The 25,014-nt window shown below is 39.2% G+C and overlaps 6 protein-coding genes across 6 annotated transcripts; 3 read left to right on the top strand and 3 right to left on the bottom strand.

Moving 5' to 3' along the window:
• Window positions 1-1,774: 1,774 nt before the first annotated feature.
• Window positions 1,775-3,673, top strand: LOC125587345 (adenine/guanine permease AZG1-like). The gene has a single exon (XM_048757617.1). The coding sequence runs from the start codon at window positions 1,844-1,846 to the stop codon at window positions 3,566-3,568; it is 1,725 nt and encodes a 574-aa protein (XP_048613574.1). The 5' UTR covers window positions 1,775-1,843; the 3' UTR covers window positions 3,569-3,673.
• A 594-nt stretch (window positions 3,674-4,267) lies between these two features.
• Window positions 4,268-5,128, bottom strand: LOC125579133. The gene has a single exon (XM_048742775.1). It carries the CDS (start codon window positions 5,126-5,128, stop codon window positions 4,268-4,270), a length of 861 nt encoding a protein of 286 aa, XP_048598732.1.
• An 8,789-nt stretch (window positions 5,129-13,917) lies between these two features.
• On the bottom strand, window positions 13,918-14,832 carry LOC106370145 (probable thionin-2.4). The gene is made up of 3 exons (XM_013810206.3): window positions 14,523-14,832; window positions 14,351-14,428; window positions 13,918-14,249 (listed from the first exon to the last, which is right to left on the bottom strand). Exons 1-3 carry the CDS (start codon window positions 14,752-14,754, stop codon window positions 14,152-14,154), a joined length of 408 nt encoding a protein of 135 aa, XP_013665660.2. The 5' UTR covers window positions 14,755-14,832; the 3' UTR covers window positions 13,918-14,151.
• Window positions 14,833-16,484: 1,652 nt separating this feature from the next.
• Window positions 16,485-17,732, bottom strand: LOC106434588 (superoxide dismutase [Mn] 1, mitochondrial). The gene is given in 6 exon segments (NM_001315655.1): window positions 16,485-16,577; window positions 16,666-16,743; window positions 16,850-16,906; window positions 17,001-17,126; window positions 17,218-17,264; window positions 17,438-17,732. Coding segments are annotated over 6 exon segments (696 nt in total).
• Window positions 17,733-20,341: 2,609 nt separating this feature from the next.
• On the top strand, window positions 20,342-21,998 carry LOC106434555 (reticulon-like protein B16). Its single transcript, XM_013875422.3, has 5 exons — window positions 20,342-20,776; window positions 20,999-21,179; window positions 21,271-21,412; window positions 21,483-21,552; window positions 21,688-21,998. The coding sequence occupies exons 1-5, from the start codon at window positions 20,656-20,658 to the stop codon at window positions 21,852-21,854; spliced, it is 681 nt and encodes a 226-aa protein (XP_013730876.2). The 5' UTR covers window positions 20,342-20,655; the 3' UTR covers window positions 21,855-21,998.
• Window positions 21,999-23,858: 1,860 nt separating this feature from the next.
• On the top strand, window positions 23,859-24,919 carry LOC106434557 (RING-H2 finger protein ATL72). Its single transcript, XM_013875423.3, has one exon. It carries the CDS (start codon window positions 24,204-24,206, stop codon window positions 24,753-24,755), a length of 552 nt encoding a protein of 183 aa, XP_013730877.2. The 5' UTR covers window positions 23,859-24,203; the 3' UTR covers window positions 24,756-24,919.
• Window positions 24,920-25,014: the final 95 nt, after the last annotated feature.

The following is a 25,014-nucleotide window of genomic DNA, read 5'->3' as shown; positions in this document are numbered from 1 at the left end:
GGGAGGATGAGTCGGAGATGAGATCTGAAGACTCCGACGTTATCTCTCTTTTCCTTGACGTGTATTATCAAAATGATTACATTGGTTCCTCAACTTTTTTCATTTGATGACATGTCAATCCCACAACCATTTTAAACGCTGATGTGTCATGTTTTGGAGAAAACCAAGCCTAATTATTGTGTTGATTTAATGTTATGTGTGGAAAGAAGTACGTTGCTAACAACCATAAAAGTTAAGTTGCAAATCTTTTAGTTTATGTATTTTTTGTGATCCACTAATTAAACAATTAGCGTAGTTTTATGCATTTTAATTTTAAATAGCGTTTTTTTTGGTCAAAATTAATTTTAAATAGCGTAAGATTAAATAATCCCCTCCAACCTATTCGATTGTTGTAGTCAGACCGATATCTTTGACTTGCTATCAACAAATTGAGTAAAAAATTGACTAACACAACGGTCCACGTGAAAATCAATTCTCCTATTATATAATTTAATTTAATAGTCTATATTACATTTTGTAAGCGAAAACTAGCTTGCCAAAAAATGCTACCAAACAACCTTTAATTCTACAAGATATGTTGACAAAAAAATATTTCTGCAAGATATCACCATATTTTAAAACAAATTTTGGGAGAGAAAAAAAGAGTCAGCTGATCACAATATAAACGATGAGTTAGGTCAGTGTTGTTCACACTTGAATTTGTAGCCAAGTCTATAACGTTTCCTCTTCTGGCGGTAACTGCACATGTGCATACACACCATAATCATATATAGAAATTAAACAATGGCCGAGTTGTTCATATTGCGTCGTGTTTTAATTCATTATTAACTCAAAAACGATACAAGTTATACTAATCATTTAAATTTACTAAACACACTTATGTTTGGATTTATTGAGTTATAGCATTTTACCATTTATACAACAAGAATGACCCACAATTTGACGTTGTTTAACAAGCATTAATTTGTAATTACAACTACAAAAGTTACTATGAGTCAATACCAAATCTCTTAATTTCGCTTATTCAATATAAGCAAAAGCTACCGCACTCGTTACATTGTTTAGTGAACAACTATATATATAAGTGATGTACAAAAAGTGATGTAATTCACTCAGTTACCTACTGTACACAAGATCAATGCAAATGACTCAACTTGCAACACCTTTAAAAAAAAAATATTGTCAATAATCTAAAGAATTATTCATGAATTATAATGTAACATATAATCGTATACTAACTAGTTGACTAATTACTCAACTAATTAAGCTTCTACTATTTGCATTACACCACCCTGCCGACTCCGAATGGTAACTGCGGTTTGAGCGATGCGGGACAAGCGGTTTAACTGCGGTGCGGTTTTAATAGTTATAAAAATGTATAGATATATGGTATATGTAGAGATTTTTGTTACTGTTAACTGCGGTGCGGGACGGGCGGTTCGTAACATTCGAACCCTCAATACGTATTCACAATCTCAGTTGAAAAAAATAAAACATTCTTTATTTATCAAAACGTTAAAGACACACACTTGTCTTAAAATAAATAAAATAGAATAAATAGTAGTAATACATTTGCAATCCCGAACAAAATCAACATTTAAAAAGTATATATTACAAATAAATAAAGGAAAAATAAAGAAACAAAATCGTGAACACATGGTTGCATGAGAGATACTTCTCTCCTAAAGATCCACTTCCTCTAAACCAGAATCTTTCCTCTTTCTCTAATCATATCAAATCTCCCTATATATACACACACAAACACATTGATATATATATATAAACACCCTGAACTCTTCACTAAATTACAAAACTAAAAAAGTTTGTACTTTTCATTTCTCCAATGGAGCAAGAACTACCTTCTAGTACCAGACCCAAGCCCAAGCTACTAAACCGGCTCAACACATACGTGGGCTCAAGCCGGATCGGTAAGCGGTTCAAACTCGCCGAACGCAACTCAACTTTCACGACGGAGCTCCGTGCCGGTACGGCGACTTTCCTCACCATGGCTTATATCCTCGCCGTAAACGCCTCCATCCTCTCCGACTCCGGCGGAACTTGCTCTGTCTCCGACTGTGTCCCACTCTGCTCAAACCCGACCCTCCTACCTTCCCAGTGTACCGGACCGGGTCTCAGATTAATCCAACCGGACGTAACCTGTAAATTCGATCCGGTTAATCCCGGTTACGCAGCCTGCCTCGAAGGACTCCGAAAGGATCTAATCGTCGCCACCGTGGCTTCCTCCTTGATCGGATGCGTGATCATGGGACTGATGGCGAATCTCCCTCTAGCGTTAGCTCCTGGAATGGGAACCAACGCTTACTTCGCTTACACAGCCGTCGGTTTCCACGGATCCGGTTCAATCTCGTACCAAACCGCTCTCGCCGCGGTTTTCATCGAGGGGTTAATATTCCTCTTCATCTCCGCCATAGGCTTCAGAACGAAGCTAGCGAAACTCGTCCCTAAACCGGTCCGAATCAGCTCATCCGCCGGTATAGGCCTCTTCCTCGCCTTCATCGGTTTACAAAACAACCAAGGACTCGGTTTAGTCGGTTACAGCCCCTCCACTCTAGTAACTCTCGCCGCGTGTCCAGCCTCGTCACGTGCCTCGTTAGCTCCCGTTATAACGTCGGCTAACGGAACCGTCACTTTCGGTTCCGTTTCCGGCGATATCATGTGCCTCCACGGGCGCATGGAGAGCCCCACCTTCTGGCTGGGCATCGTCGGGTTCGTGATCATCGCTTACTGCCTGATCAAGAACGTGAAAGGAGCGATGATCTACGGGATCGTGTTCGTAACGGCGGTTTCGTGGTTCCGTAACACGGAGGTAACGGCGTTTCCGAACACAACGGCGGGAGATAACGCGCACGATTATTTCAAAAAGATCGTCGACGTCCACGTCATCAAGAATACAGCTGGAGCGTTAAGCTTCTCGGGGATAAGCAAAGGGCATTTCTGGGAAGCGTTGGTGACTTTCCTCTACGTTGATATTTTGGACACGACGGGGACGCTCTACTCCATGGCGAGGTTCGCCGGATTCGTCGACGAGAAGGGAGACTTCGAGGGGCAGTACTTCGCGTTCATGTCCGACGCGTCCGCGATCGTGATCGGATCGCTGCTAGGGACGTCGCCGGTGACGGTTTTTATTGAATCCTCGACGGGGATAAGGGAGGGAGGGAGGACGGGGCTGACGGCGATCACGGTGGCGGTTTACTTCTTCTTCGCGATGTTTTTCACGCCGCTGCTGGCTTCGATTCCGGCGTGGGCGGTTGGACCGCCGTTGATACTGGTGGGGGTGATGATGATGAAGGCGGTGACGGAGATAGATTGGGGAGATATGAGGGAGGCGATTCCGGCGTTTGTGACGATGATTCTGATGCCGTTGACGTACTCGGTGGCGTATGGGTTGATCGGAGGGATTGGGACGTATGTTGTGTTGCATCTGTGGGACTGGGGAGAGGATGGGATGGTGAAGTTTGGGTTATTGAAAAGGAAAGTTGAGGAAGAAGAAGAGGTTAATGATAGTAATGGACTTGTTAAAGTTAACGACACTCACACGTCTGTTTAGATTTTTATTTCTTCTATTTTTTTTTACATTGGTTTTCTTAGATGGATTATTGATTTATTTCTCTTGAAGATGTAAGAAAAGAAAATGTAAAGATGGGTTCTTGAATTGGTGTCAGGTTGATTACTATCAAACTCATAGATGACTAGTGTTACTAAGTACATCATCACAGCTCAAATCTAACAAAAGACTTCACTGAGAAGGAAGAAACTTTTGGTCAATGCATGTACCATAAAGAAGAAGTAAAAGTAAAAGCACAAGCAAAAGGGATGAATCCAAAAAGAGTCAACTGAATACAGATAACAAAATGACACTTTTCAGATGATCTAAACCAAAAAAAGCCTAACACCGCCATGCTTTCCCTTTGCAACCCCAAATGCCAACAGCTTTCTTCTTAACTGCGTACTGCATCAGGTCTCAACATAACCAAAAGTCTTTTCCACTTAAAGTAGAATCAAACATAGAAGTTATTATTGTTATTTTTTTTGGGCAAATAAGAGACTGATTACTGCTGCAAAGGTGTACATAACAGACGAAAGTCGAAAGACTGACTTGCAAGAACAAATTTAGCTAAGAGTACATGCAGTACAGTTGTCAAAGCGAGGCATAAAAGAGAGAAAATAGTGGAGACAAGAAGAGAGTAGCAAGGATTCGAATATCACTAATGATGCCTGCAATATGCTGAGATGAAGCACCTTAGGGTCAAAGTGAAAGTGAAGCAAATCCAAGAAGCGCAAGGGCTCTATCTAACTCTATCGGAGGCTCAACCTGAGCAGGAGAGGGTGGAGCTCCCAGTCTCTCAAGAGCAGGTGACCTACTGTTCACTTGGCCTTTGTCCGGTAAATTCATGCGATTCCTTTGAGTTCTAGGAGGACGTTTTCTTGTACTCTGAGAGCGGTGAACACTATTGCTGGAGTCATTGCTTCTCATGTGAGAAGGAGATCCTCTAGTATCAGTTCGAATATACTGAGAGCTGTGTCCGGACTGGGCCTGAGGCCCACCCCTAACTTGAGGGCATGAGGAATCTTTGCTATCCCTGTAGTGGTGACGGTGAGATACATCCCTACGATCAGTAGAGACTAAGTTGGATAACAAACCATAGGAACGTTCCCCTGAGATTTGAAGCAGTGGAGGGGGCCTCCTCCTCATGTCACGACGCTTCTTATAATCTTCCAAACTTCTGAGAGTATTTTCTTGATTTATCCCCCTTGCACTGGAATCGATTTTCGCATTTCGCGGGCACTGATCTCTCTCATGTCGAAGTGAGAAGCACACGAAACAATGCTTCTCCAACTTCTCATACTCCAAATCAACCGAGATCACTTCACCAGACGGAAGCTGTAACGGAAGCCGCATCTCCAAATTCTCAAGACCGTTAACTCCAACCCGTACCCTCCCGCGCTCCACGTCATCATCCAACAAAGCTCCCAACTCTTTCCCAACGGCTTTAACCGCCGTCTTGGTCCAATAATGAAGCGGGAGACCGTGAATCCTAACCCAGAAAGGAATCAAGTTAGGGAAAGAGTTGGAGATAACAGGCTCCCATCTTTGTAGCATAAGCATCCTGTTAGTGACAACTCTACTATGGGCCTTGACAATATCATTCACCAAGCCCAAGCCCTTTCTGTGAGTCAACTGCAGTCCAACCAACGTCTCTCTGTTTCAAATAACAGAGACAAGGAACAGAGTACGGCAAAGTTAGGAAAGCGACTGGAGAACCGTTTCCTTCCACTCCTATCGATTTGTCTTGACTGAGCTCCTTGACAGCTATGTAGATAAGATTAAGAGCTGTAAAGATAATAGTCTCTAGATCCTTCTAGCTCTTCTATTTAAGAACTTGTAAAACCCTAAAGTTTAGTATGCAAAATAATACAGAAAGTTTCAGTCTTGGGTCTGTTTTGTGAACTTTAATATGGTATCAGAGCCATTGTGAACCTTAACAGGTGCTTCAATGGCGGGTAACCAAAATCTTTACCCTTTTCCCAACAATGTCCATATCCTTCACTCAGTCACGTTAAAGCTCAATGATAGCAACTATCTACTGTGGAAGACACAGATCGAGTCCCTTCTCTCCAGTCAAAAGCTCATCGGTTTCGTCAATGGTGCTGTAGCCGCACCACCACCAACACGTACGGTCACTCAAGGTGAAGCTCAAGTCGTCGAGCCAAACCCACAGTTTGAAGCTTGGTTCTGTTCAGACCAACTTGTCAGATCTTGGATCTATGGTACTCTTTCGGAAGAAGTTCTGGGAACGGTTCACACTCTCGCTACATCTCACGAGGTCTGGGCCTCTCTGGCCGAAAACTTCAATAAGAGCTCTCTTGCTCGGGAGTTTTCCTTACGCCGTAGTCTGCAGCTTCTCACCAAGAAAGACAAGACCTTGTCCGTTTACAGTCGCGATTTTAAAAGCATATGTGATTCTCTCAGTGCAATAGGGAAACCAGTTGAAGAATCCATGAAGATATTCGGCTTTCTTAATGGTCTCACAAGAGATTATGACCCTATTGCAACTGTGATTCAAAGCTCTCTCACAAAGCTTCCTCCCCCAACGTTCAATGATGTTGTCTCTGAAGTTCAGGGCTTTGACAGCAAACTTCAGTCTTATGAAGAACAAGTTGCAGTAACTCCACATCTTGCGTTCTCTACTCAACAAGCACCCCTCTCTCAAGAGTACAAGAACACTGCTCCATCTTACAATCCCAACTATAGAGGAAGAGGTCGCTCTGGTTTCAACCGTGGAAGAGGAGGTTACTCATCCCGAGGCCGTGGCTTCTATCAACATCAGACAACCACTGGAGGCTCTGGTGAACGTCCTACCTGCCAGATCTGTGGACGCATTGGCCACACAGCCTTGAAGTGTTATAATCGGTTTGATAACAACTACCAAAGCCATGCTGCCCTCACCTCTCTGCGTGTTGCTGATGAGAACGGGAATGAATGGTATCCAGACTCAGGTGCATCAGCTCATGTGACCTCAAACTCAACTCAACTTCGAAATGTCCACCCTTATGAAGGAAATGACGCAGTCATGGTTGGGGATGGAGCCTACTTGCCTATCACTCATACTGGATCGACTACCATTTCTTCAGCCTCAGGTACTATCCTTCTCTCAGATGTTTTGGTATGTCCTGATATAAAGAAGCCTTTACTCTCTGTATCGAAACTTTGTGATGATCAGAACTGTGGAGTTTTCTTTGATGCTCATCATGTATATATCATTGACTTACAAAAGCTGAAGGTGGTGGCAAAGGGTCCACGAAATAATGGCTTGTATCAGTTGGAGAGTACAAAGATGGAAGTGAACTTCTCAGACAGGCATGTTGCAGCTTCAGAAGCAGTCTGGCACCATCGTCTTGGTCACTCCAATCAGCGGCTTCTCCAACAACTAAGTAGCAGTAAGGACATCATCATCAATAAGAGCAGAACTACCCCTATTTGTGAGCCTTGCCAGATGGGGAAGAGCAGTAGATTTCAGTTTTTTTCTTCCTTTTCTAGTGTCTCAAAGCCCCTAGATCGTTTACACTGTGATCTATGGGGTCCTTCTCCAATTGTTTCCAACCAAGGTTTTAGATACTATGCTGTGATTGTGGATGAGTACTCTAGATACTCTTGGTTGTATCCAATGAAAAATAAATCAGACTTCTTCTCCATATTTGTTGCTTTCAAGAGTTTGGTTGAAAATCAGTTTACAACTAAAGTCAAAGAATTTCAGAGTGATGGGGGGGGAGAGTTTACAAGTAATAAGTTCAGAGAGTTCTTACAAGCCAATGGGATTCAACATCGGATCTCTTGTCCTTATACGCCTCAACAGAACGGTTTAGCTGAGCGCAAACACAGGCACATCATCGAGCTTGGTCTGGCCATGATGTTCCAGTCACATCTTCCTCTGCATCATTGGGTCGAAGCCTTCTACACGGCGAGTTATGTGGGTAATCTCCTACCAACAGTTGAAGCAGAAAACGTCAAGAAGAGTCCTTTTGAGCTTCTCATGGGAAGAAAGCCAATCTATTCTTCACTTCGAGCCTTTGGCTCAACCTGTTACCCCTGCTTAAGACCCCACACCAGCCACAAATTTGAACCAAGATCCTTGAAATGTGTGTTCATTGGTTACTCACCTCAATACAAAGGATATCGCTGTCTTTACCCACCCACTGGGAAAGTGTATATCACAAGGCATGCAGTGTTTGATGAAGATAACTTTCCCTTCAAGTCAGACTACAAATCTTTTGTCCCTCGCTACAAGACTGATCTTCTCAAAGCATGGCAATTGGCAACTGAAGCTCAAGAGGAACCAGTCCCTGAGAATCAAATATCACGGTTCTTAACTCCTCCTTTTAGAGATGATGATCAACCTGCACACGCTCCTCAAGCTGAAGCTCACAATGATCATGTCGAGGTTGAAGTCAATGCTCCACCTCAAGCCCCAGTTCAAGCCGCTGCTCCACAAGAAAATCTCCACCCAATGCAAACCAGAGGCAAGTCTGGCATACACAAACCTAACACCCGTTATGTACTACTTGCGCCGAAGTATGACACCTCTATACCGAAAAATATAGCTGAGGCAATGGCTCATCCTGGTTGGAACGGTGCTGTCTCAGAGGAGATAGGAAACATTCACATGCTTCACACTTGGACATTGGTTCCCTATACTGAAGATATGAACGTTTTGAGCAGCAGGTGGATCTTCACGGTTAAATACAACCCCGATGGAACTGTCAGGAAGCTCAAAGCACGTCTGGTGGTTAAAGGCTTTGAACAGGAGGAGGGCTTGGATTATTTAGAAACATTCAGCCCTGTTGTCAGGACTGCAACGATTCGGTTGGTCTTAAATGTGGCTGTCTCTAAAGGATGGAAAGTGAAACAGTTGGACGTCACAAGTGCTTTTCTTCACGGCGAGCTTCAGGAACCTGTCTACATGTTCCAACCTGGTGGTTTTGTGGATCCAGAAAGACCGAACCATGTCTGCAAGCTCACAAAGGCCCTCTACGGTCTTAAACAAGCCCCACGGGCATGGTTTGATACCTTCAGCAACTTTCTCATTGATTTTGGATTCATGTGTAGTAAATCTGATCCCTCTCTTTTCACTTATCACAAACAAGGCCAAACCCTAGTCCTGTTGCTTTATGTAGACGATATACTGCTCACGGGTAATGATGATGCTCTGCTACAACGGTTAATGGAAACGCTTAACAGCAGTTTCTCGATGAAAGATCTTGGTGAACCTCACTACTTCTTGGGGATCGAGTTAAAGTCTCATTCTGAAGGATTATTCATGCATCAGAAAGCCTATGCTGAAGATATTTTACATCAAGCTGCGATGAGTGATTGCAATCCGATGCCAACTCCTCTTCCTCAACGCATAGAACACCTGAACAATGATCCGTTCCCTGAGCCAACTTACTTTCGAAGCTTAGCAGGAAAGCTCCAATATCTTACTATCACGAGACCCGACATCCAATACGCTGTGAATTATGTTTGTCAACGGATGCACCTTCCCACCATCTCTGACTTTGGTCTACTCAAGCGCATTCTTAGATATATCAAGGGCACGTTGGAGCTAGGACTACACCTATATAAGGACTCCTGCCTCACCCTCTCAGCCTTTTGTGATAGTGACTGGGCAGGTTGCTCTGAAACTAGAAGGTCCACCACCGGCTTCTGTACACTGCTTGGTCCTAACCTGATCTCATGGTCCGCTAAACGTCAGCCAACTGTCTCACGGTCCTCTACAGAAGCGGAATATAGAGCTTTGGGAGCTACAGCTCAAGAGATTGCCTGGATATCATGTCTTCTCCGAGATCTTAACATCTCTCAGCCCATGTCGACGCTGCTCCTCTGTGACAATCTTTCTGCCGTCTATCTCAGTACCAATCCTGCTCTTCATAACAGATCAAAACATTTTGATACTGATTATCATTATATAAGAGAACAGGTTGCTCTCGGGTTGATTGAGACACGACATATCCCAGCAACGAGACAGACGGCTGATATCTTCACCAAATCCTTGCCACGGAAGGCATTCATGGAGTTGAGGAGCAAACTTGGTGTAGCTGAACCTCCTCCAAGTTTGAGGGGGAATGTTAGTGACAACTCTACTATGGGCCTTGACAATATCATTCACCAAGCCCAAGCCCTTTCTGTGAGTCAACTGCAGTCCAACCAACGTCTCTCTGTTTCAAATAACAGAGACAAGGAACAGAGTACGGCAAAGTTAGGAAAGCGACTGGAGAACCGTTTCCTTCCACTCCTATCGATTTGTCTTGACTGAGCTCCTTGACAGCTATGTAGATAAGATTAAGAGCTGTAAAGATAATAGTCTCTAGATCCTTCTAGCTCTTCTATTTAAGAACTTGTAAAACCCTAAAGTTTAGTATGCAAAATAATACAGAAAGTTTCAGTCTTGGGTCTGTTTTGTGAACTTTTCAGTCTTGGGTCTGTTTTGTGAACTTTAATACATCCAACGCTTGTAGTGATAGGGACCTCTCCGCAGCACGGAGAGAAGGTCTTCCTCCGTTTCGAAACGAAATGAGAAAAGTTCCGGTCCCAAACCTCTGCCTGTGACTCTGCCGGGCTCCATGTTCCAGTACTGAATCAGCCACTCTATTAACCCAATAGGTTTCTGGATAGCAGGGTTCGTGACACGACCGATGAGAGTCAGCTTGTTGGCTTCGATGAGGTCCGCGTTGTCGCATGGTGGTATTTGCACTGGGGGTCGTCTGCGAGTTGAGCTGGCAACAACCCATTTTCCTTTATCTGCTCTCGAGTGCCGTTGAGACATAATAATGCTTCAGACAGAAACTGAGCTAGCTAGTTATCTTTGAACTATAGATCTATCTACAGCCATTGGAATGCTAGACGGTAAGATGGTCAGCATACAAGGGTAGCTCTTCTGACGGAGAAGATTTTGCGGCGGAGGGAGCTATGGTCGGGGAGTGACGGAGAAGTTGGTTGGTTCATACGGTGAAAGTTAACCTTTTAGTAATATTGGACTCATATTCACTGATCTAGGCTCTTCTAACCATTGAAAGCCCATAAAAAGGCCCAATAGCAAAGAGGCGGAGAAAAAAGTCGGAGACGAACGAACCCCTAATTGTATTAGGGGATATTAAATTATTAATTGTCTGTGTGTTTGCTGTTTGGTATTTCGACAATTCTTTCGAATATCATTTTTTAAACTTTTGTGACAAAAATAGTTTTCGGAAAATAAAATGATCAAAATATTTTATTTTTTTTTGAAAATTTTGATTTTTTATTTTTTAAAGTTTAAATCAACCACTAAAATCTCAGTCCTTAACTCTAAACTTTAAATTTTAAATTAGTTAACCCTATTATAAATTCATATTACCCTTCATTAAAACTTTTTTTAGTCATTTCTTTCTTTGAAATGATATTTTTGTGAAAAAATTAAAAATGACTATCTAATGGAATTTCTCTTGGTATTTTATTTGATGTTGTGAGAACAAAAAAGGAACAAGATATGGTGGTGTGCTTTGTGTTTAGTTGTGAACTTGCATTTGCGTTTGTAATGTCTATTTAGCGATGGGCTCAAAAAAAAAAAAAAAGAAGCTCAATAGTAATAACTGTTGTTTTCGTCCGTGGCCATTATTTGTAAAACTTATTTTCTGCAAATCACAATGTTGCACTTGCATGTGTTGAAAGAACAGAGAGAAGCATACGGGTAGAGAGAAAGCACGCCCGGCACATCACACCAGGATTGACGCCCACAGCAAAAATAGTCCCTGGCTTTTTCTTTTGTACTCTAGTCACGCCTTGTTGTCATGAATAAAAAACCCCTGTGGTTATTATTCTCAAGGTCTACAATGCATGAGATTTTAGATTTTCCAAAATTTCAATTTTCTTCTGATTTGATACGAGGTATTACTGTTTTATTTCACACTAATTATATAACCTTTGGTAATCTGATTAACTCAACGGGGACCCATTTGGCTAAGTTCTTACACAGCACTTGACTCTGGTCTTGGTCAGAAGCGGTGATCGGATCTTGTGATATTTAGCATTAGATGAAGCTAACCTCCTGTTAATGAATGATTGTTCCATTTCTGACAGAAAGTAACATGTGGTATCTACATTGTTGGCCTAAGGCCCTATGGTCTATGTGTTTTTGGCCTAACCACAAAATAAAAACTTAGTTTGGAAAATCTATCGACTATCAATGTACTCAGCTTTTTCTCTACCTTTATCAACAACAAAAGATGTCTGCTTACTACGTTCAAAATCTATTTAAAACCATATCTGTACAACCATAAAGTCCAAAAGTTCCACCGCAATATTCAATAAGTAACAACCGTGTTATCTACAGCTAAAGTTGAAACTTGGCTCAGCTAAAAAAAGGAGACAAAAGTTTTGTGTTCACACACACGTTAGGACGTTAGCGTAGGTGCATGTGTATGCGTACGTGATGCGTGTGACGGTGAGAGCGTGGGAGAGACTTGGGGAACAAGAAGAAAGAAGCGGTCAAAATTGCCGGTGCTGCAGCCTTAATTGGTAGTAGTTGGAAGTGCAAATATCATCTTTTCTGATTTTTCATTTTATTAATAGGTCACTCATTAAATGGACAAATACTTTTAAAGAAAATCGTTATGCTCAGTTTTCTCCTGTACTACCCCACTGTTTTTACTCGCATGAAAGTGTGTGTAGTAGATGATCCCATACATAAAAATTTACGTTCCCACAAACGTGTTTAAGAGTATCTTATTATAATCGTTGGTGAAACTCGAGAATGTTATTTTAATTTTCAGTATAAAATAAGACCATGCTCTATAAAAATATTCAATACGTAATTCATGAGCGTGTGTAAGAACATTATATAAAATCGATGACTGTATCATGTATTGTATGCTTAATTTCAACTCTCATACGTCTATATTATTTAAAGAAACACACAAATAATTAAAAATGATATTTTAGTTTGACCGTAAACTCAAAGGGACCAATTCTTTCGACTCTAAACTTGCCGCGTAAGTTTTTCCGGCGTAAGTTTTCCAGCTCTCATTGACTTTTCTCTGCTCACACACTTGACACTCCATATATACAAGACACTACTCTCTTTGATCTTCACCCACTTTATATTTCAAACGAAGCACGTAGACTAACTACTACAGCAACAACAACAAAATAAATTCTCTTTCACCCACAAAAAGATTACTGAACAATGGCCAAAGGGAGATCTTTGCTCTTGATTCTTCTTTTCATCTCCATCGCTCTATCGACGGCTAGGATCTTACCAGGAGAATTTCTTCCTGTCATCTTATCCGGAGAGATCTCTCCTGATTCTAAGGCGGTGGTGGGTTGCGGAGGCGACGCGACGGAGACAAAGATGGGATATTCTTTTATGCCTGAAGTTGTCGCTGGAAAATTTGGCACCTTGGTGTTGAATGCTCTTCCGAAAGGGAGTCGACCGGCGTCTGGGCCCAGCAGGAAAATTAATGACGTCAAGACTTAATTTTTTTTTTTGAACACATGTTCTTTGTCTGATCTTGTTTTTTTTTTCTAGTCCGAATTATTTTTTCCTTTCTATTCCTTGACAACACTTTTGAATAGAAAATCTTGTAAATGTTAGAAATCCCAATAGAGAGTTTTAGATTCTATAGTCTTTTTGAATTGAAATAAATGATCAAGAATGCTTGACTATGATCTTGTATCGATCTATAAATTTTTTTTATAAATACTAATCAGCTTTATAGTATTTCCAGTGTATTTATCAGACTAAAAAAAGTCGTTAGGCGTATAGAAGTCCAACAAAAAATAACATGCAAATTAAAATTATGTAATTCGGGGTAGCTATATTTGGTTGGTTCCAAGAAAAGAGCTCAAATTCATATATAAAATCAAAATGGGATTAAGGCGTATAGAATAAAATATCAAATGTACCCTAGGCGAATCTGAAATTATTGCAAAATATGTAAGTTGCCGTAACGTGTATCACCTTACTATGGTCGCTTAACCAAAGATCATAATTAATTAATTAGAGATAACCTCACTGAAGACCTCATAATCACACTACTAAATTATCAAATTACATTTGATGCTTATGCTTAATTTTACTTCCACACGACTTGAGTTGAATTGGGATAAAGTATAATTAGTTTAAGGTTTTCTTCATACATATTCTCATGTCCGTTCAATGTGATTCTCATAATTCTATTTCCTAAGAATAGTAGCTGCTCGTTGGTGGCCTTCCGTGTGAGTCATACAGAGATGCTTGGAATTTTCAAAAAAATCAGAATTTGAGATCACACATACACTATACTGTTGCTAGGTGGCATAAGTTATGTTAAGAACATTACGTTCCAAGTGTGGAATAATGATAAGTGGGAAACTACAAATTAAACTAGTCGAGAAAAAGGGCGCACTATTCTTTATTTATATTATTATACAGCCCTTAGCAGCAGATTGCATATACAATCTACGATCAACGGCTTTCTAATTTCCACGACACATACACAAACCACGAAACATTAACTTGTTAAGATACTAGCACTAGAGTCTAGCATTATTATTTTTTCAAATACCCAACATTTATTCCAAACAAGAAAACACAACATTCAGATCGTGGATTTGCGTATTTAGGTAGCTTCAACTGCGGTCATAGAGCCCTTGGTACATAAGGTGGAACATGCCTTCGTACATTGTTCAACCGCTCCATTCACTATTGCATTTCGGTCTTGTACACCGTAAAAGAAAAGACAATTAATGAATTATTCTCTTGTCTATTATTATTCGAACAAAAGTGATAATAACATTATATAATAAAGCTTGATTTACCGGAGTTCTGGAGAGTAGTTAAGGCACCACACGCGGAGAAGACACATCCCAAATTGCAGTATTCATTGATAGTATCAGCTTCAGCCATAAATCAAAACACATGCAACTTGCATCAAAAACATGAAATCTCTTTATCGATCTTGTAACAAACTAAGGAAAAAAAACAATTTACCAGAGTTTTCGAGAATGGCATGATTATTATATCCCTCAGGACATGAGCTCCAAACTATTTTGCATCCAGTGGTTGCTTCACATGCGAAAGCGGGGGTTCCAATTATACGGCAAGTATTAAAGGCCTGTCTACTTGCCTTGGACGGGCAGCAGCTCTTCGCATCTACTTGAGTTTGCGCCATGATCAGACTCATCACGATCAGAACACTTAAAATCACTGTTTTGTTTTCCATATTTTGACTGATTACGAACTTTACGTAGAGAAAACAAACACTTGTTATGATTAAGCTTGTATTGATGAAATAGCAATGAAGCAAGCCTTGCTTAAATACTACATCTTCTACATTCTCAAACTGTACGTTACAAACTTCATTTGCCAAATGTGTCTCATGCTCGAAAGTCTAGAAACTCGATGCCAAGTGTTTGGCCGACCCACCTAGCTCCAAAGAAAACAGTTATGTAGTTCGGACAATATTTGAGAGTATTAACTAAACCCACCACTCACGATTAAGAACGGAGTAACGTCGTTGCCGATACTTCCAAGGAAGAAAAGGTACCAAGAGGGGTTATATAAGAAATAGTTGATCCCCGTACAACTTGTGCTTTGTGTTTCTAACTTTCTAACCAACTCTCTTGTATCGGTCCGCATGTTTTGTCTTTGTTTTCCATATGTCAGTGACTCAGTGTCGATTCTCTTACTAAAAGAATATAAGACTACATATTTTTCACATATAAGTAGCAACCAATCAGTACCAACAGGTCTTAACAAACTGTACTATATATCAACCAAGCATGAATTTAGGAATTAAACAACTCTCTTGTATTTTTGGGAGTTTTCTTTTTAGTTTCAGTTTGAAAGTTTAGCCCAAAGGTTTTGGGTCAGAAGAAACAAAAAGAAAATGGAGTAGAAGACGAATGTAGCAAAAACATTATTCTTGGACATTATTCTGTAACACGTTACACGTGTATTATTGCAACCACTCACGATCAACTGAGCTAACTCAAAAACAAAAGAGACATTTTAAGTTGTTTCAGACAACTTTATTTAAGTTGTTTTCACTACAGTCTTGTATCGATCTATTAATACCCTTTTGATAAAAATATAAATCAGCTTTCTAGTATTTCCAATGATTGTTTACGTACCAGACTAGGAAAGGTCGTTAGACGCATAAAAGTAGAACCAAAGTATAGCATTTAAATTGAAATTGTATAGTTTCGGGTAGCTGTATTACTATGTAAAATATGGAATTAATTGCCTTAAACCACTAAGCATTTCTACGACCATTGGACGGGCAGCCGAACCTCGCAACTACGAGCAGCACACTTAAAATTACAGTTTTTTTGACTGATTACAAAACTTACGTAAACAAAACAAACATTTTATGATTAACCTTGTACTTGATGATATGGCGATGAAGTACTGAGCCTTGCTTAACTACAAGGATCTTCTACAATATTAATCTTCATTTGCCAAATGTGTATCATGCCCGAAAGTCTAGAACTAGATGCCAAGTGTTTGGCCGACAACCTTAGCTCAAAAGGATCGTTAGTTAGGTAACAAAACAAGGAATTTAACTGAACCAGGCAATATATTGAGTAAGAATTAAACCCATCACACACCATTAAGAGCTTTTCACCAAGAGAGTTGATGTAAGAACTCTTGCTCCCGTACGACGTGTGTTTTGTGTTTCTAACTTTCGAACCAACTCTGTATTCGTGCGAGTTTTATTAGTTTATGGTTGAAAGTTTTGGGAGATTTAGATTAAAGAACAAAAGGAATAGATGAATGCAGAAAAAAATATTACTCATAGGCATTAGTTTGTAAAACAACGTGTATTATTGCAACCACACGAGTGATTTGAGCTAACTCAAAGACCAAAGAGACATTGTACGTTTATGTTTCAGACAAACTTATAAAAACAAAGCCGAGATGGGAACTGGTTCCTCTCTTTATGTAACGAACTCACTTGCACTCCTTCTCATAAACTTCGCTTGCATATTTCCAATTGATCACTTTCCACACGTTCTTCAGATACTCCGGCCTCACATTCTTGTACTGCAAGAGAGAAAGCAAAGAGTGATTAAAAAGCTGATTAAATTGCTTAATCTTATAAGCTAGCTAATTATTTAACAAGTGTTGTTACCTGCAAGTAGTAGGCGTGCTCCCAAACATCAATACCCACCAGAGGAACCAAGCTTCCTCCTTTCGTCACAAGTGGATCCTGAGATCATCAATCAAACAGTCTCTCTCTCTCTTTAAATCCATCATTACCACATTTTATTTATAAATATCAATATCACCGACTAATCTAAAACATGGATATGTACCTGATTGGCTGTTGTGTCAACCACAAGCTTCTTAAGCTCTTTGTCTAAACCGAGCCACTAAATCAATCAAAGACAAAACAAACTAAGTCAATAATCATGACTATCACTATTGCAACAAAACCAACAATGTGACCAAAACTAGAGTACTAACCACCCATCCTGAGCCTTGCAGAGCAGCACCTTCAGCACTCATCTTCTTCACCAAACCTTCAAGGGAGCCAAAGTGAGTGTCAATAGCTCCACCAAGAGATCCCTTTGGTGGCTCTCCACCACCTTCCTATTATACATTCAAACACACACACCATTAAGCACACAGACCAATCAAACGGAAGAAAGAAACAGAAAGTAAAAAAAACACAAGCTCTCACCTTGACAGGAGCAAGATTCTTCCAGAAAATAGAGTGGTTCACATGACCTGCACAACATCAGTAAACAAAGTCAACGACTTTCATTCTCCACCACATAAAAATCAAAACTTTAGCTCCTAAGCTAACAAGTTGGCACAAAGATCAAGTCTTTAGCTCAAGATCCAACAACCCATCACTAACTAACCGATCAAAACACACCAAAACAGAGATCAAAGACAACCTCCGCCGTTGAACTTGATGGCGCTCTGCAACTTAACGACGGCGGAAGCGTCTCCCTTGTTGACGGCCTGATCGAGCTGCTCGAGGGCATTGTTGTAATTAGTGACGTAAGCCTGGTGATGCTTCTGGTGATGGATCTGCATGATCTCGCCGCTGATCGCCGGCTCCAAGGCGCTGTAGTCATAGGGGAGATCAGGAAGCGTGAAGGTCTGGATTGATCGGAGACCAAGAAGCCTCGAAGATGTCTCCTTTAGGCCGGTTAGGGTTCTTCTGCTGGCTAAAGAACGAATCGCCATTGTTGATAGAGAGATGATGATGAGACAAGACACAGTGAGAGACAGACCCTCCTTCGTGGTTAGTGATTGTCTCAAATGAAGGAATAGTAAAGTCACTGCCTGTCACATAGTGATAAAGTAACAGTCATGACACGTGCTTGTTATTGGGCCTATGGTATAAATATATGGGCCGAAGTATTGGGCTTGTGAGCCCAAGGATTTACGTAAAATATTTTTTTAATTCTTGGGAAGACGATGATGATGTTCATGGTCATGATGATGACGACGACGCCATTGTTTAGGAGTGGACACTTTATTCGATATCTGAAGTGGCATCCGAATTCGATTCGAAAAACCCGAATCGAAATCTGAACCGAAGTAGCAAAATACCCGAACGGATATTGAATAAGGAGAGATTGGATATCCGAACTCGAACGGATAATACTCGAACCCGAATGGATATCCAAAAATAACCGAACATATGTATAATTAACCTTATATTTTTAGTTTATATCTCTCATTTTATATAAAATATTTATATTGATACTACACATATTTTAAGTTTATATGATATACATACAATTACGAAAAAAAAAATTTGCTACTCACTTAAAATGCATGTCAAGTTTTTTATTTCAAAAATTAACAAAAAGTTACATCCAAAATTAAAAAAAATAACTAAAGTAATACCTTTTTAGTTTTAAAATGTTATGTCCAAATCTATTAACCATTCAATCTATTAAAAATAAAAAATTAGTTAACTGAAAGTTATATTTTTAAATATAACAAACTTGAGAAATGAAAATTTTAAATTTTTTTTTCAAAATCTAAATATCCGAATCCGACTCGAATTACTGAAATACCCGAACGGATTCTAGACCTCTATACCGAAATGCCAAAAAATCTGAAATACCCGATCCGAATCCGAACGGATACCCGAATACCCATGCTTACCATTGTTGATAGATGGGAAGACGACCTATTTCCACACTAGAACTATCATATAGTAACAAATATACACAGTCTTTCAATCTCGTCGTAATTGCACACCACTTAAGTATAACAACCTATTTCCACATACGATAAAAGTTCGAAACTCGTTTCCACACACACTAAAATTTGGTTTGGTTTTAATGGTTTTATGACATAAATTGATAGTAAACCAGTTCACATCGATTAATATTAGTATAACCTGACCCAAACGAAGATCCAACTAGGGATCCATTTAAACCCGACCCGAAACCATTTTAAAAGCCTCAAAATCGATTTCAATCCTTTAAAACCCTAAAATCTAAAAGTTCAGAAAGTTTATTTGTATGTATGTGTTAGTTTGTTGGTTCAAAATCATATTTGACTTAATATAATTGGGGATCCCATAATTGAGTAAATACATAAGAAAAAGAAGTAGATTTGGTCAAGAATCGTGAAAAGAAAAAAACTGAAGCGGAGGTTAGGGATTCCTGGTAATATTGAGGAGGAAGAAGATGAGGACGTTTACGTCATTTTACATTAATTAAAGACAGAAGGAAAAAATAGTTGCTCCATCCTGGATTCGAACTCGGATTGTTAAGCAGTTACAAGAGCACTTAAACCAATGGACTATGCTTGATTCTTGTGTTTATCCTTTATATAATAATATATATACTAAAATACACAAAACTAATGAGAAACAGCCATGGATCTAGCTCAATCCAGAGGCAAAGAGAAACATAGGTGAATCGAAGACGTTGTAAGGCTCCCAAACTTTAATTGAAGGTCTGATCGTGTGGGTCCCAACACGGTTCTTCTTCTGTTCAGTCCGCATTGACACCTTCATCTTCTTCCTCTTTGATTTCTGTTTCACTCTACATTTACATCAGTCCATGACTCCATTATCGTTTCTGCAAAACAGAGAAACATATAGTCAATAGTAGAGAGAGATAGAGAGACAACACACTAATGAGAGAGAGAGATAGAGACAGAGAATTGCGAAATTACCTGATTGAAGCCAAGCAGAGAAGCAACAACGTGGAGGAGGAGAGTTTTAAAAAAAAAAAACGTGGAGGAGCAACGACACAAAAGAGAAAGAGGATTTAATTGCTTAACTTGGGTATTAGGTTGGTTTATTAGATCCAATTGTATTGGGTTGATTTAATCTGGTTTATATTCTCTACTTGGGTCAAAATCGGGTCGTTTTGGTTTAGTTAAGTTAGTCAGTGGTTAAGTTTCGGGTTTAAGGAACACCAACCAACTTTAAACCGTTATTTGTCGTTATTGGTTCATCTTTTAAAGTTTAGGGAGAAATAAGTTTCAAACTTTTATTGCGTGTAGAAATAGGTTGTTATACTTAAATGGTGTGCAATTATGACGATGTTGAAAGATTGTGTACATTTGTTACTATATGATAGTTCTGATGTAGAAATAGGTCGTCTTCCCTTGATAGATAGATGATGAGAGACAAGACACAGTGAGAGAAAGAGAGAGATACGTGGTCGCCTAAAATGAAAAATGAGGATAATAGTCACTGCCTGTCACATAGTGATAAAGTAACAGTCATGACACGTCGACTTGTAATTGTGTTGATATGGGCCGTAGTATTGGGCTTGTGAGCCCAAGGCTTTTACGTAATATAATATTTTTAATTCCAGGAAAGACGATGATGATGTTCATGGTGATGACGATGGTGACGACGAGGATCTAAGGTTGACTAGAAGCGGAGAATTTCGAGAATGTTTGGATTTGGATGAATGTAAAAGCCACTTTTATTTGATTCCTCCTTGATTATCCCGAAACGTCGTCGTTCTCCGATCGAATCTAGTTCCTTTCTCTAAGCCCAGAAGACACCATTGTACCCAGAAAACTCCGTGATCGCAGAGTTAAGGCGTGGCTTCTCAAATCTCCATCAATCGAGATTGGCATTCGGAAAGTCGGATTCTTTTCTTGAATCCGGGTTTTGAAATCTCCGATGGACAGTTCGAGTGACAACGAGGGTGATTACGACGGAAGCAACGAAGGAGGATCTACATCGGATTATCGATTGCTGGGTCGGCAAGTTACGGTTCATCAGTTCATGGGCGGTGGCAAAGGCGAGTCCTTTCTCTGATTTCACCAATTGTTGAAAATTAGGGTTTCTGATTTCAATTGACTGCGTTATGTAATTGTTATGTGGGCAAGTACATTTGATTTTGAATTAGAACTATAGATGGATTTAAATCTGGATTGCATTTTCCTCTGGGCTTGATAAAGTGTGTGAGGTTACAATCAATGTTCTTAGACACTCTATGGGTTTTGTTCTTTTGTTGTTGCAGCTGCTGACTTACTCTTATGGAGGAAGAGAAACCATTCTTTAGGAGTTATCGTTTTATCAACCGTTGCTTGGCTTATATTCGAGTTTCCCGGATTGCCTTTCTTATCTGTTTCTTCAGATGTCTTACTGATCGTTGTCATACTATCATTCGTCCTTGCCCAGGCTTCTGGTTTTAGGAGCAGGTGCAACACTGATTCTCACCACTCTATATACTTTGAGAGTGAATTTGTTTGCCCTTTGGTACATAACCTTTTTTGTTCCCTGTGTAAGCAGACATGTGAATTCGTTACCAGAGCTTGTTCTATCCGAGGAAATGGTTAATAGTGCCGCAGCTTCCTTCCGTGTCAAACTTAATCACTTGCTTGTTATGGCTCATGATGTCACAGTTGGCAACGATTTTCGCCTCTTCTTCAAGGTTATGAAGCCAACTCTTTCATGAACAATTGGCTTAGATGTTAACAGTCTTGACTATTTCTCTGTAGCAGGTGGTGATTTGTCTGTGGCTTCTTTCTGCCATTGGTTGCTATATTTCTTTCTGCACTCTTGTTTATATCGGTTAGTAACTTGATCCCTATATAAAAGAAAAGAAAAAAACATTTAAAAGGGCCTCTCCTTCAGTCTTCATAGCCTTTTAACTCTTAATCATTACTCCATTTGCTTGTTGATCTCGTGCTTTTATGGTGTGTACAGGGACCATTCTATCTGTAACAATACCGGCTTTGTACAGCAAATATCAAAGCAGAGTAGACAAGTGTTGCGGTTTGATTCACAGGCAGTTGTCTCATCACTACAAGTTAGTTGACGAAAATGTTATAAGCAGACTCTCATGGAGCTTTTCCAAGGATAAAGATTCCTGAGCTTTAGTTTGGTTGATTTTGAAAATGCTTTTACTCGTCTTTCTTCACTAGTTGAGTTTTTTTCTTATCTTACCATGTGTAGTATGTAACTAAATGACAATGTCAATGATGAATATATGAGATGGTATTAATCGTTCAAGTAAATCATATGTCATCATTTTTTTCTTGTTTATGAGTTTAGACACTACCATTGGCTCTAGCCTAATGGTGAAACAATCTTGAAACTAGCTTCTGTTCCCTTTGGAATTCTTGAGTACCCCACTTGCCCAGTAATGTTAGGTCACGTGGCCATGTCACATTTAATTTTCAATGAAAAGAACACAATATAGTTGGACTACTTACTATATGAATAAGGTATTCCATGATGATCCTGTCTATAAACTCTATTTAGCTATACCTAATCTAATTTTAGTTTCTAATACTTTTTGAACGACTAGCTATCATTTATCCTTGTATGTATAAAACTATGATTAAATGGAGACCATAGAGCTAAATAGTCCTCCGTGTCCATCTACTAAACAATCATTAGCATATCTCTAGAAGTTTCAACTCTGGTATGATAATTATGTCTAATCTAAACTAGTCACCAACTAAAATTAAATACTAACTGATTTTTTTCTAACAACTAAGAAATTAGTCATTAATAATGATGTTATGAATCTCACATTAAACTTGAATATTTTATTTATATAGATACAACAAATACGAGTACCTTTAATTTTCTGAAAATATATGAGACTTTGTAGTAACGTCCAACCAAGCATAATATAAAGGAATAGTAAATAATAAATATACACACAATAGATTCGTGTATGAGGTTGATGAATTCATTTTTCACACGTTGGAGTGTTATTGTCAACCAATGGAACTATTGAAGCTAAGAGAGACAAGTGTTGTGTCGTTTGCGTGAACTTGTATTGTCTATTTTCATTCGTATACTTCTTCATTAATTAGTTTGTTTGAATTTGGACTTCTTAATCTTAAATTCTTAATACTTGTGGACCCGTAAACGCCACATGAGTTTCTATGAGCCATTCAATTCGTAAACCAGTTACATACACATGTTTTTCACCATCGCAATATGTTTTATGAATCTGAATCTGGATTAACCATGTATGAATTTTGTAGTATCATCATATGGTAAATCAACTAAATGGAAAATTAACTAATCTTTACCGACTACACATATATGGTGACCAAAACTCTAGGTCCTTTCATTTTTTCTCAAGGATAATACCATATACCTAATTATTGAAAACCATTTTGATTAGTAATGATGTGTCTACCCACAAGAAGACGAAAAACATGGAATATTTATATGATATTATATGTTAATTATATTCGACATAATTAGTTGGGAATATGATACCCCAACCATGCAGAGTTTTATATAATCGGTTATTATTTTTATACATCAAATCTTATTTGTAGTTTTTTCTTATTTGAGGATTAAGTCCTTTTAGCTTGATTCCAAAGTTCTTAAAACCACTACTAATGAGTTTGTTAGTTGTCGATTCTGATATCTACTAAACTAATCGTTTTCTTATTTGTCTTCTTCTCTACTCTATCCTTTATATTTTCCTTAGTCAAAAGAAAATGCACATCGATCCAACATTGAATTGAATTACATAATAGGGTCCCATTAAATAAAGATCAGAGTTAATATTAGGATATACCATTACAGGATAAACTAGGTAGTGGCTCAATATGTTCAAACTATGTTTTTAACCTGAAATCTTAAACCTAAATTCGTACTAATCTCGAACCAAATGCTTTTCAGAAAGAAAAAAAAAAAGGAAAAAAGAAACTTTGCTATCTCCCAGTGAAGTAATGACATGAGAATATAAAATGTGTAATTTTTAAAACAAAAGAATATATAAGCGATCATCTGATTTTGAATTTTTGTTTTGCTTCTATTAAAATGAACACAAAAAAAACCCATGATCTTCACCAATATATATAGGACAAAATAATAGACTCCCAGGCAATGAAAACAAAATTAATAGTGACCATTCACTTACTACATATATAAATAATAATTTTAGTATTTTACAAGAATTTCTTGGACCAACCACATCATCTTTCTCTCTATAACTCTCCAAAGAGAGTCGCCCATACATCCATTTACGAATGTCTTTTATCACAACTTGACAGAAAAACTTATTTTGCCTTCTCTCATCTTCATTCACAAGTCAGGAGAAGAAACAAATCAGAAAATTGAGTCAAAAGCTCAAAACTCCAAAAGAAAGAGTGAAGAGAAAAAACACATCGTGGGTCGTTTGAGCAAACAAGACAAATTTTGAAGGTGTTACTTTCTGATCTCCTCTTTTTCTCAAACATACCTCAAAGATGGCTCGGGTGTTACTTGAGCCGCAAGCAAACGCACCGGCCGACGCAAACCCTAAAGCCAGAACAGGCTTTAACGACACCTACTTCGACACTAACATGGTCATTATCTTAGCTGCTCTACTCTGTGCTCTTATATGTGCTCTAAGCCTCAACTCTGCTTTGCGATGTGTGCTACGCATCACAAGCAGATTCACACCGGAGCAAGACGCAGCCGCTTCAAACGCAAACGCAAATCCTGGACGTTTAGCGACTACCACGGGGCTCAAGAAACGGGCGCTGAAGCAAATCCCCGTGGGATTGTACGGATCAGGGATCGTTAACATGAAAGCTACGGAGTGTTTGATCTGTCTCGGGGATTTCGTGGAAGGAGAGAAAGTTAGGGTTTTGCCAAAATGTAACCATGGCTTTCACGTGAGGTGCATCGACACTTGGTTGCTTTCACGTGACTCTTGTCCCACTTGCAGACAATCTCTTATCCTTGAGCAACAGTCGCCGATGGGTGGTAGTTCTCGCCGGGATGATGACGTGGCAGTTTCTGTCGTAGGGACATAACTTTATGGTTATTTCTAAACTTTGTTGTGTTCTCTCAGTTGGGATTGGTTGGTTACGGAATATTGTTTCTTACTGTATTTTACTAGGTCTAAGTTGATGTGATTGTTTACACATGTATATTCTTGTGCGTTGATGATTTTTATTTGATTGGTTTGGAACTTGAATTTTTTTTTTTTTTGAAAGCTGGTATATTGGGAACTTGAATTGTAACAGAGAATGTCTTTTTGTTTTCCTTTAATAGTTCCATAATTATAAGACA

The sequence above is a fragment of the Brassica napus genome, chromosome A1 (genome assembly GCF_020379485.1).
Source record: "Brassica napus cultivar Da-Ae chromosome A1, Da-Ae, whole genome shotgun sequence".
NCBI lineage: Eukaryota > Viridiplantae > Streptophyta > Magnoliopsida > Brassicales > Brassicaceae > Brassica > Brassica napus.
Note: the sequence above shows the minus strand (reverse complement) of the source record. Positions and strands in the feature narration are given on the sequence as shown.

What these genes read in the sequence shown, in the direction of transcription:
- LOC125587345 (XM_048757617.1), top strand. Translation starts at nt 1,844, where the DNA reads ATGGAGCAAGAACTACCTTCTAGTACCAGACCCAAGCCCAAGCTACTA.
- LOC125579133 (XM_048742775.1), bottom strand. Translation starts at nt 5,128, where the DNA reads ATGCTTATGCTACAAAGATGGGAGCCTGTTATCTCCAACTCTTTCCCT.
- LOC106370145 (XM_013810206.3), bottom strand. Translation starts at nt 14,754, where the DNA reads ATGGAAAACAAAACAGTGATTTTAAGTGTTCTGATCGTGATGAGTCTG. An exon ending in TGCCATTCTCGAAAACTCTG is followed by an intron (nt 14,429 to 14,522) that starts GTAAATTGTTTT and finishes TTATGGCTGAAG; the next exon opens with CTGATACTATCAATGAATAC. An exon ending in AACTACTCTCCAGAACTCCG is followed by an intron (nt 14,250 to 14,350) that starts GTAAATCAAGCT and finishes ACGGTGTACAAG; the next exon opens with ACCGAAATGCAATAGTGAAT.
- LOC106434555 (XM_013875422.3), top strand. Translation starts at nt 20,656, where the DNA reads ATGGACAGTTCGAGTGACAACGAGGGTGATTACGACGGAAGCAACGAA. An exon ending in GTTCATGGGCGGTGGCAAAG is followed by an intron (nt 20,777 to 20,998) that starts GCGAGTCCTTTC and finishes TTGTTGTTGCAG; the next exon opens with CTGCTGACTTACTCTTATGG. An exon ending in ATTTTCGCCTCTTCTTCAAG is followed by an intron (nt 21,413 to 21,482) that starts GTTATGAAGCCA and finishes TCTCTGTAGCAG; the next exon opens with GTGGTGATTTGTCTGTGGCT.
- LOC106434557 (XM_013875423.3), top strand. Translation starts at nt 24,204, where the DNA reads ATGGCTCGGGTGTTACTTGAGCCGCAAGCAAACGCACCGGCCGACGCA.